At 46.5% G+C, this 11232-nt stretch overlaps 2 protein-coding genes across 3 annotated transcripts; one reads left to right on the top strand and one right to left on the bottom strand.

The window, feature by feature from the left end:
- Window positions 1-1803: 1803 nt before the first annotated feature.
- On the top strand, window positions 1804-6935 carry LOC119270091 (cis-3-alkyl-4-alkyloxetan-2-one decarboxylase-like). Of its 2 annotated transcripts, XM_037552061.1 has the most exons (15): window positions 1804-1932; window positions 2013-2061; window positions 2163-2224; window positions 2663-2763; window positions 2869-2938; window positions 3014-3083; window positions 3484-3540; window positions 3621-3688; window positions 3765-3845; window positions 4016-4093; window positions 4176-4331; window positions 4466-4618; window positions 4855-4919; window positions 6477-6526; window positions 6638-6935. In XM_037552061.1, the coding sequence occupies exons 1-14, from the start codon at window positions 1819-1821 to the stop codon at window positions 6481-6483; spliced, it is 1131 nt and encodes a 376-aa protein (XP_037407958.1). In that variant the 5' UTR covers window positions 1804-1818; the 3' UTR covers window positions 6484-6526; window positions 6638-6935. The 2 variants fall into 2 exon arrangements, with proteins under 2 accessions (XP_037407958.1, XP_037407959.1); XM_037552062.1 differs by lacking the exons at window positions 6477-6526; window positions 6638-6935 and adding an exon at window positions 6082-6440.
- On the bottom strand, window positions 5010-9835 carry LOC119270090 (probable auxin efflux carrier component 5a). The gene is made up of 5 exons (XM_037552060.1): window positions 8919-9835; window positions 8562-8647; window positions 7912-8069; window positions 5493-5569; window positions 5010-5390 (listed from the first exon to the last, which is right to left on the bottom strand). Exons 1-5 carry the CDS (start codon window positions 9656-9658, stop codon window positions 5318-5320), a joined length of 1134 nt encoding a protein of 377 aa, XP_037407957.1. The 5' UTR covers window positions 9659-9835; the 3' UTR covers window positions 5010-5317.
- Between the last annotated feature and the right edge of the window lie 1397 nt (window positions 9836-11232).

The following is an 11232-nucleotide window of genomic DNA, read 5'->3' on the forward strand; positions in this document are numbered from 1 at the left end:
AGGAGATGGGATCTCCTAGGGGGGGCCGGCGGCCAAGGGTGGAGTGGCCCCCAAGGCAAGGTGGGGCGCCCCCCCACCCCTAGGGTTCCAACCCTAGGCGCATGGGGTGGGCCTAGGGGGCGCACCAGCCCACTATGGGCTGGTTCCCTTCCCTACTTTGGCCCATGGGGCCCTCCGGGATGGGTGGTCCCACCCGGTGGACCCCCGGGACCCTTCCGGTGGTCCCGGTACAATACCGGTGACCCCGAAACTCTCCCGATGGCCGAAACTGCACTTCCTATATATAATTCTTCACCTCCGGACCATTCCGGAACTCCTCGTGACGTCCAGGATCTCATCCGGGACTCCGAACAACTTTTGGGTTACTGCATATTCATATCTCTACAACCCTAGCATCACCGAACCTTAAGTGTGTAGACCCTACGGGTTCGGGAGACATGTAGACATGACCGAGACGGCTCTTCGGTCAATAACCAACAGCGGGATCCGGATACCCATGTTGGCTCCCACATGCTCCTCGATGATCTCATCGGATGAACCACGATGTCGAGGATTCAAGCAACCCTGTATACAATTCCCTTCGTCAATCGGTATGTTACTTGCCCGAGATTCGATCGTCGGTATCCCAATACCTCGTTCAATCTCGTTACCGGCAAGTCACTTTACTCGTACCGTAATGCATGATCCTGTGACCAGACACTTGGTCACTTTGAGCTCATTATGATGATGCATTACCGAGTGGGCCCAGTGATACCTCTCCGTCATACGGAGTGACAAATCCCAGTCTTGATCCGTGTCAACCCAACAGACACTTTCGGAGATACCCGTAGTATACCTTTATAGTCACCCAGTTACTTTGTGACGTTTGGTATACCCAGAGCACTTCTACGGTATCCGGGAGTTACACGATCTCATGGTCTAAGGAAAAGATACTTGACATTGGAAAACTCTAGCAAACGAACTATACGATCTTGTGCTATGTTTAGGATTGGGTCTTGTCCATCACATCATTCTTCTAATGATGTGATCTCGTTATCAATGACATCCAATGTCCATAGTCAGGAAACCATGACTATCTGTTGATTAACGAGCTAGTCAACTAGAGGCTTACTAGGGACATGTTGGTGTCTAAGTATTCACACATGTATTACGATTTCCGGATAACACAATTATAGCATGAATAAAAGATAATTATCATGAACAAGGAAATATAATAATAATCTTTTTTATTATTGCCTCTAGGGCATATTTCCAACAGTTTTCACCTGGAGCTCATCAAACCCATCGCCAGCATAGTCAATCTAGCCAACCGCCACCCGTAGCAACCAAGAGCACTGGTCAACTCACCGCCGCGACGCCACCCACCACCACCAACACGTCCGGCAATACCACCACAACCCCACATGCCGCCATGGCAGCTCCGCTCCCACCTCCAAGTGCGGCGCCGTCGCACTGCCATCCTCTTATACTCAGATTTTGAGTAAATTCCCGTACCGATCGATACAATTTGTCGATCCCCATCGCGGATCTGGCCGCCGGGAGACAAGGCACACTCTCAACAATACATGAACCGCGTTGAGAAGTGTTGAGAAAAACACACAAAGAAGAAACGATGCGCGCATAGCCATGAGCAGCAGCCACTGACAAGCCGGACCCACAGAAGTTCATGTTTCCGGATCACGGCCGTTGGAACTGTGGCGGGAGGAGCAGGTGGGCGCGAACCAACCAAACCCTATCCCCTCCAGGCCCCGCCACGGTCTCCCTCCAAAACCCCAACGGAATCCGATCCCCCATGGCACCCGCCCCGCCAGCCCTCCCATGGCGCCGCCGCTCGCCGCCCCGCGCTTCCACGCCGCCCTCCCCCGCGGCCTCCTCCTCCGCCCCCGGAAGCCCCTCCCCACCTGGCGCCGCGCCGCTCGCCCGGACGACCAGGTCCATCCCACGCGCCCGCGCCCGCGCCCGCATTTGGTGGTTTCTTGCTCGGTTTGGGTTTGATTTGGTGTCTGTTGCAGGATCTGTACGTCGACGACGACATCGGAGACGGCTTCTCGTTCAGCGGGGGTGAGTGAGGATCTGTGTGCATGCTTGCGGAATCGCAGGGTGCAAAAGTTTGGGTGGGTTCCTCTCTGCTCTGATGCTTGCTAACGTGGGGATTGGTGCAGGGAAGTATGCGGAAGCCGAAGGCCCGAGTAAGTCGGACGAGTGGTTCGCTCAGGGGAGAATGGTACGATGCGGTCACTCATTCACTCTGTTCCGATCTCTTGTTTTGCGCTGATGGATACTCACAATCTCTCTAGTTTTGAGCAAATGTTTGGATGTTTACACCTTTTCCCTGCTAATTCAGTGCCGTGTCATGAACTTTTGACTTATCAATCGTGTGACCACTGTAATTTGAGCTAGGGATGCTAACGAGTGTGCACTTGTGCTGATAGGTAGTTTCCTTTATTTTGTTTGAGCAAATGTTTGAATGTTTGCGCCTTTCGTCTGCTAACATCGTGTTGTGCCAATGTTGCCGTAAATTTTTGACTTATCAATTGTCTGACCAAGCATGGCAATGAGTGTACACTTGTGCTGATAAGGGATTTTTTTTTTGTGGTGTGGTGCCAATTAGTTACATTGTATATGCTGGTTAGTTTTTGATGAATTACCCAAACTGTTGCAGGTAAAAGCTCATGCATTATATGGGAACAAAGAAAAGGCAAAGGATCCCTTTTTTGGGCTCACCATGGGTTCAGGATCACAATCTTCGGGTGATGTTTTTAAGTGAGTTGAATTGAACCATATGTTGTCTGCTAATATATAGGACAAGTATGTTAATATCGCAAAGAAGATCATAGTTTTTCTGTGTACTTCTTTATTGTGTTTCAGTTGGTTTTGTGTGGAAGCGGGGAGCTCTTCTAATCCTACTGTCCTTCTAATTCATGGGTTTCCATCTCAGGTCAGTTTTTAGATGGCTTCCAATTTCTTCGCATTACACTGACAATGGCTGTGCTGAGGCTTTTTTGGGTTACAGGCATACTCTTACCGAAATGTGCTACCTGTACTATCAGACAAGTATCGTTCCATTGCTTTTGACTGGCTTGGTGAGTTATGTACATTTTTTGGTGCTTGATAAATGTAGAATAATCGAATAAATTGGCAGAGAAAAGCTATGTCATTCATATGATGGCAAAACACATTCTGAAAAATTACTGGTCATTAGTCTCAAAGAGTATATGGAGCAACATAGAAAGTCATCACTGGTACAAGTTATCAACCTCTGATGTCAGAAATCAAGAACAGAAGGGACAGATTTGACTAGCTTACCAGTTACCAACTTACCACCCACAAAACTTTTTCCCCTTTTGTAAAAATCTCCTCAGCGCTCTACGGACTAGTAAATAACTGGTTGTGTTTCTGTTTGGTGTTCCCGCTCAGTCCCCAGAAGTTAGAACAATTAGATATTTATCTGTAACTCTAGAACAAAGAAGTTTGTATTTGCAGGTTTTGGATTCTCAGACAAGCCTCAACCTAAATATGGTTTTGACTATACTCTGGATGGTAATGTGATCTTCATATTATTCCTTTTGTTCCAAACAATCGTGTTGAACTGCATACTAATATGAACTACCATGTTCCAGAATATACTTCAGCCCTGGAATCATTAATCGATGCTGTTGCTCCTGATAAGCTCTCCATTGTTGTTCAGGTGCTTCTCATCATATGGATGTTGGTTAATGTATCATTGTGTGTGTGTTTTAATGCAAGAATGTAAAATCTTGCAGGGGTACTTCGCTCCAATTGTAGTCAAATATGCTAAAGAACATCAGGACAAGTTGAACCACCTTATACTAGTTAATCCACCGGTAAGTTTTTTTATCGTGTATTTTGCACAGGCATTTTGGTGAGATAAGCAAGTTTTCCCTCTAAAGCTTCATTATACATTAAGAGTTGCAGGCTGAATCTAATTTATGAGTTAAAGGCTTCATTATGTTTCAAGAGTTATAGGCTGATCACGGGATATCTCATATTATAGATAACCGACAAACATGCAAAGCTTCCATCCACCCTTGCATGTTTCAGCAACTTTTTGTTGGGCGAAGTATTTTCTCAGGTTAGCAGCTATTGTGCCAACTTTGCCTAGACTTATGTTATATAACCATTTTGGTTAAAAACAACTGTCTTAAATCTTTCAGGATCCTCTTAGAGCTAGTGATAAGGCCTTGACTAGTAGTGGGCCATACATGATGAAGGAGGAAGATGCTACTGTATATAGAAGGCCATACCTTGTCTCAGGTGCATCTGGTTTTGCACTGAATGCAATAACAAGAGCTATGGGAAAGGATCTTAAGGTAGTATGCTCATCTATTGCCTGGCTTTTGTTTCAAAAAGAGGGTAATCCCTGTCTATTGATGCAGACAGCTAATCTATCACCTTGCTATTGCTATGTTAATTTAAATGCTCTAAATTGGTTGTTTTAATACAGGCTTACATTGAGTCCATGAGGAGCATATTAGCGAGTGATTCATGGAATACGAAGACAACAATATGTTGGGGCTTGAGAGATCGTTGGCTCACTTATGATGGGGTTGAAGATTTTTGTGATGGCCTAAAACACAACGTTGTGCAGCTGCCAATGGTTTGTTTCTGTACACTTCTCCCAATTTTTTTAAAACATTATGTTCAAAGTACTTAAATGGAAATTAAATGAAATCAAAGTAAAGTTACTGCAGGTCTAGATTATTTTCATGGTTCCTTGTATTAGGAATAGGTGGCTGATACATCTTCTTTTTCTTGCGCAACTAATTTGGATGCCTGGATCTTGTTTTCTTCACTTCACGTGTTACTAATTTGGTTTCATGACTTATCATACAGGCAGGGCACCATGCTCAGGAGGATCGTGGTGAAGAGCTAGGGAATATACTAAAACGTATACTGAGGTAATGCTGTTGAAACTTTATTTACTTCCTTTCACAGTTGAATTTTTGACATTGTCCGCCACAAATGTCGTTTTTAACTGTTTACACCACTGCAAAACTGACTGGCTCAGAGAAGTCAGACTCAATATCAAGCATTCATGTAATACATTCTTTTGAGTAACAGAATAAGTAAGCCTTGTTGTTACAAGGTGTTAGAGTACGTAATGGGCCTAATGGCCTGGGCTGGTCTAACACAAGGTGTGTTAAAAGGATTCCATAGCACTCAGATAACTCCCACTGGAGTTTTATGTGATGAGGAATGTAGTTATGAGATATGTCATAACATTTCTTGTCAGCGTTTATGTTTGGGCAGCTTCAGGGGGAAAATCTGTTTTCCTGATGTATCCAAGGCTCTGCGTCTACCTAATTAGCTCTAAGACTATATAAAGTCCTACTAGCAATGGCAGGGAGACAAGCATCCCAAAAATCACCCTGCAAAATTGAGCAACAAACGGTGTAAGACTAAGAAATTGTTGTCTGCATAAGCATTTGCCCTCATCTAATTGTAGTTTATAGTTAGTTCCAAAGACTTACGCAGTACTAAGGACGTCTGCATGCAGCCCGTATTCTTTTGCAAATATGAACGACGTGATTGATTGAGGTAGTGCAGCCTGCAGAATGTTCAAACAAAGCTTAGTCAGGCTATAGGCACAGGAAAATGTCAACAGCATTATAATGCATTACCCCCGTTGTTTTTAATTACAGTCCAATATATTTCAAGAATTAAATATAGAAAGTATTATAAAGAGGTACCAATTTTTTATTTGAAATTTCTTAACAACAATATGTAGAACCTCGTGTACACTCATTTTAGTAAGGTTGAGCTGTAGAGAGGAACATCTTCTTGGTATATGAGATCGGACCTTCATAACCCTACCATCACCCAGATGATAACTTTCCCACTATCTGGCTGGAGGCCAATTCCCCCCTCTTTTTAGACCACAAATTCTTGGAGTCCAGGATTGAGTTCACACCTGTTCCAAGCACCGCCTCCAGAGTAACATTCTCCCTTTTACCTCCAGTTTGTTAAATTGTGGCAGTCCTTTACCTTGACAATAAGTAGTGATTGTTTCACCAAAGCAAAACTGGCACCGCTTTGCATCTTTTATGATGTTATATATAGGGTTTGAAGTGCCAACATGGGGTATTATGAAAGGATGACGAGGCATGGACATCAGTCAGGCATCAAAGAGGGCAGACTATTCTTTAACCATGATCCACATCAAAATATTTATTGGTTCATATGAGGCCAACTCATCCCCAGTGAAATGCGCATTAGCTGACATGATGAGGAGTAGGACTACCCTGGTGCATCGTCTAAGTGCTGACTCCACAATAGCAGCTACTGGTTTAAAAAACCCTTAACATGATTATGTTGTCAAACTTTACATATCACTATATGGATGCTAGTGTTTAACCAACAGTTTAGTGTGGTTCATGCCTATGCGACTGTATGACAAGCATCTAATGAGTGGTTGTTAATGTCTTGCTGTTTTGGACATGGCCTTTTTTCATCAGAGGATGACTATAGTCATATGGGGCCAGGCTCTACAACATGCCAAAAACAGGTGGTGTGCCCTTGCTTGCACTTTCTCTAAGCCTTTCTTTTCCTTTTCCTTTAATTTAAGCACAGTTTCGATCCCCGACCGATTTCAACGATCTCCTCTCGTCCTCGCCAGGGGTCAAAATGTGGCACAACAATAGCAAATAAGGACATGCACTCTTCTTGGTATGAAAAAGAGAAGCTGCGCCGCCCCATTGAAGGCCAATCCACTCCATGGTCAAGACAGCGCTCTAGAGTGATTTTGAGTGTGTACGGACACAAACAAACGGCAATTACCGGTCTGTGTTCCATGTTATTGGATGCGTTTTTCAGTGTGCGTTGTGCATGATTTATAATGTTCTTAAACAATATCAACACAGATGACCAAGATGATAATTCTGCTAACTGCAATCACACAACTATACTGTTTGGAACGCGTACGTGTCCCATGCCACGTAACGATGTGATTAAACTATAATGAGTCTGTTATTGCTCCTGTGGTGCATGCTTAGCTTTTAAGCATTAGGCTCCATGTTTGTGGCTCTGCAGGCAGCGTTGGTCTCAAAAGCCCAAAGTGGCGAGGTTAGTGGTGCTGTCAAACTAGGACTCGAATCTCAGATTGGGATCGCACATTTGTGTGTGTGGTCTTGAGGAAATTATACCTAATCTACATCGACTAAAGAAAACCTTCGGGCGGCTTTGTGTTCTTGTGGTAATGTTTTCTCCGCGGATGCGATCTAATGTCGGTGAAATCCAATCATGGTAGATGACTTTGTGAAAGCTTTTGTTTAAAATGCACAGTAAGGACCGAAGTGCTCGGCTTAAGCTGGTTTTCTTTTCGGGTCAAAAGTGAAGCCACGGGACTTTGCTATAAAGTGGTAAAAACTCTTCATTGGTTTTCTTGCATGCATGCCTAGGAAGGCAGATGCTGGGTGGGTTGACATCAGCATAGCATCAACTCGCGTAGCATTAACCAAGTGAAAATTCTCAGGTGTCAGGAAACAGAGACTAGATGTTCAGTAATACACAGCCCCTTTGAGCGTGTTGGCTTTGAAACGGTTTCGTAAACACAAATTTGATCTCTAATCTTATAAACATGTCGGTAAAAAGGGACCGACTAGACATGGATAGCCGACCGATCAAAATCTTGTGCTATCTCTGTCTATACATGAACTGCCAAAACGTCTTATATTTAGAAATGGAGGGTATATCTTTTTTGTACTTACACGAATCACCACGTGTTTAGGCCAGATAGTTTTTAGTGGTAACTGTAAAAAGGTTATTTCTCAGTTGCTTAATAAGGGGATTCAGAAGCAGAACTGAAGTATTCAGATTAGTGAAATTTTGTTGGACGCATGTAGAATAGCATAAGGAGATGAGGTGATGAGGTGATTAGGGAGCGGTACGTGCCTGTATGATGGCGACGCGGAGGACGTCGCCGCGGAGGCCGACGGCGATGGAGCCGATGGCCATGGCGACCGGGCCGAGACCGAACTTGAGGGCCAGGCCCAGGGCCGCATACCCCGGCCCGCACGCCAGGATCCTCTCTTGCTGCGCCATGAACAGTCCTGCATGCACACAAAAATTAGCTAGCTAGTACTACCCCGTACTACATGAGTTAACCGAACAACTCTAGAATAATCTTGTAAGTTTCTCTAGTAGGGTAATATTTTTTGTTGCCTTTCACTCCTGTTTTAGGTTGCTGTCGACCACAGACAGCATGCATGCAACGTGAAAGCAGAACCTGTGCCTTTTGGTGGATGGATTCCTCTGCAAATATTCTATTGCTTTTGCTATATACGATTCTTTGTACTATTTCATTTCTTTTAGGTAATTATTACTAATAACCAAATGGAATATGTATTACTACTAGATGATGGGGTATTAGATCCGGATTGGAACAAGTAGCGATGCAAAGCTATGGAAGTGATAGCTATGCGATACCTCTGCGATTAAGATTAACCACTATGCACCAGCAGTGCATGCACGTACGTAAATCTGGATAAAACATGCGCATGTTTGCATCATATTCATATATAAGTAATGGATTGGTGACTCACCCATGCTGAACATGGCCATCCCCGTGCCCGACTTGGACATGATGAGCACCGAGTTCTCCAGGACACTTGGCAGCTCCATGTGTAGCCTGCATATTAATTTCATGTTCAGCTAGCACAAACTTATTGAAACTTGTTAACATGGGGTGCAAAAGATGGGCAGTAAAATAGTTCGTCCCATTGCATATCTACCGTGCATGCATATGCATTTGGGGAGCAGAAAATAAATTCTAAACAAATTATATGGCTAGCTCTAGTCTAGGGCTTGTGGAGAGGAGATAGCATTAAAGCAGCATGCATATGCATACGCATGCAGTGCTGCATGGTGAGCGACACGTCGGAATGCACGTAGCACCATACCTGTTGGCAACACAGGCCCAGGTGATGCCCACGAAGCTGGCGTAGGTGTTGGGGTTGCGCGCCAGCTTGTGCGCCACCGTCTTCACCAGCCTCCACACCGACGGCTTGCCGCCCACCTCCTCGACGCCGCCGACCACCAGCACGGCCACGGCGCCGGTGGGCGCAGCCTCGACGTCGGCCTTGACCGGTGACTCGGGCATCGTGGCGTCGTGGACGACGTTCTTCCTGCCGACGTCGACGTACATGCCGATGGCGGCCTTCCGGACCTCGAGCACGAAGAGGAGGAGCGTGAGCCAGACGATGGCCTGGAACACGGAGAGCTGCACGACGAGCTGCTGCGCCCACTCGCCGTACATGGCGCGCGCCATGGGCACGCCGACGACGAGCGAGTTGGTGAGCGTGGAGAGGGAGAAGCCGGTGATGGACCACCCCGCGGCGCCCTTGCCGTTGCCGTTCCGGCCGAGGAGCCTGGCCCAGACGGCGATGACGGCGACGATGACGGCCTTGGAGATGACGTCGGCGGCGACGGCCCGGTAGTTGACCTGGAACGGGTCGGTGTGCAGCGTGAACTCGAAGGTGAAGAAGGGCAGCGCGAAGAAGGCGACGAGGCGGTTCACGGCGTCGCACTGCTCCCGCGTGAAGATGCGCCACCACCGCACCGAGCCGTAGCCCAGGAACAGCGCGAAGTAGAGCGGCGCCGTCGCCGCCACCACCTTGTACACGTCCCCCCACCCGATCATCCTCGACTAGTACGTGTGGCCCCCTTCTTCCTCCTCGGTCTCAGGCGGCGCCGGTGACCCGCTTCTTCTTCCTCTTGCTGTCGAAACTAACTCGTGACCTTGTGATCTCGTGCAAGCTAGAGATCGATCGATCGAGCGTGCAAGAGTGTGTGTGTGCCCGGTGGAGTGAGAGCTATAGTGTGTGAGAGGCTAGGTGAGCCGGGGTGGCGAGTTTTATAGGGGGCTGGGGGCGAGGTGGAAGAGACGAGTGTGTGGCCAGGTGTTGGACATGTCACGGAAGCTCTGGCAAGCTAGCTAGTGGCCGGTTGAAGGGACGGTTAGGTTTAGGGGAGGAGGGGGGATCTTGTTCGCGCGCTTTAATTTTGGCTTTCGAATCTGTGCGCGCATGCACGGACGCGCGCGCGCATGCAGCAGCGAGAGTGAACTACTTGAGGTGAGGCGGCTGACATGGACATGCAGTAGCTTCGTTTGCTTTGCTTCGACGAGAGGAGAGGCGGCTGACATGGACACACACATACGCGCGGTGCGCGTGCGTTCAGGTGCGTGCAACAGTACGTGGGATGTGGCCGAAAGCAGAGCGCCAAGTCCATGCGATCGAGGAGACTGAAATGGACGTACAGTACACCCCAATTCCCATGCTTTCGGCTCGATCGAGCTCGGTCGGCGTGCGTGCGTGCGTGCGTACGCTTATGGTCAGTGCTCAGCTGTTCACATCGTCAGCTGGTTGCACGTATAGTATTTTGAAGAAGTTGAAGTTTATAAACTTTGACCAGGTTTTTAGAAGGAGAAAAACCATGAGCTTTGACCATCTCAAAATGAAAGGAATTTGATAACGCCCGATGCCTGAACGTCGGGTACGGGCACATGGCAAATCGAACATGTTCGATGACAAGTTTAGTGACGCGGGAATGTCAACTTTAGTTGGCAAGCATGGCAATTTCGCGTTTCGGTTTATTTTTTGGATGGAAAATTGCCGTGTGTGTTAACTAATTTGCCATCCTTGCATCACTAGAATCGCCATCGAAAACGTTCGATTTGCCATGTGCTCGTACATGACGCCAGGTACTTATCGTTTCTGAAATGAAAACACATTTCATCTCGAATCTTGTGGTATTAATTTAATATCGTAAAAACGTTGATAATATTTTTACAAACTTAATCAACGTTTATTTAGTTTTGAGTGTCTGACTTATGAAAAATATCCACGCACTATAATTTGGTAAGGAGGGAGTACTTAACTCTACCAGTTGCCATTTGTTACATACTCGTACAAGTAAAATGGACATGTATTTTGCACACAAACAAAGTAAAATGGATATATGCTCAACCGATCGATGCAATAAAAAGCTGGGAATAACAGGCACTTGCGCAACTAGCAAGCTAGATGACGATACATAACTACATGTAAAGCGTTGAAAGAGAATGAAGCTATGGTGAAATGCTAGCATGATGCTACTACCCATGCATGCTAGTGGTCTCAGCCTCTCAGGCCAGTACGTTGCTTCAAAAGTGCACCGCTAGCCACCTAGCATCTCCTGCTGGAGGCCTACGTACCTGAGGGGGACGAGAGAGAG

The sequence above is a fragment of the Triticum dicoccoides genome, chromosome 3A (assembly GCF_002162155.2).
Source record: "Triticum dicoccoides isolate Atlit2015 ecotype Zavitan chromosome 3A, WEW_v2.0, whole genome shotgun sequence".
Lineage (NCBI taxonomy): Eukaryota > Viridiplantae > Streptophyta > Magnoliopsida > Poales > Poaceae > Triticum > Triticum dicoccoides.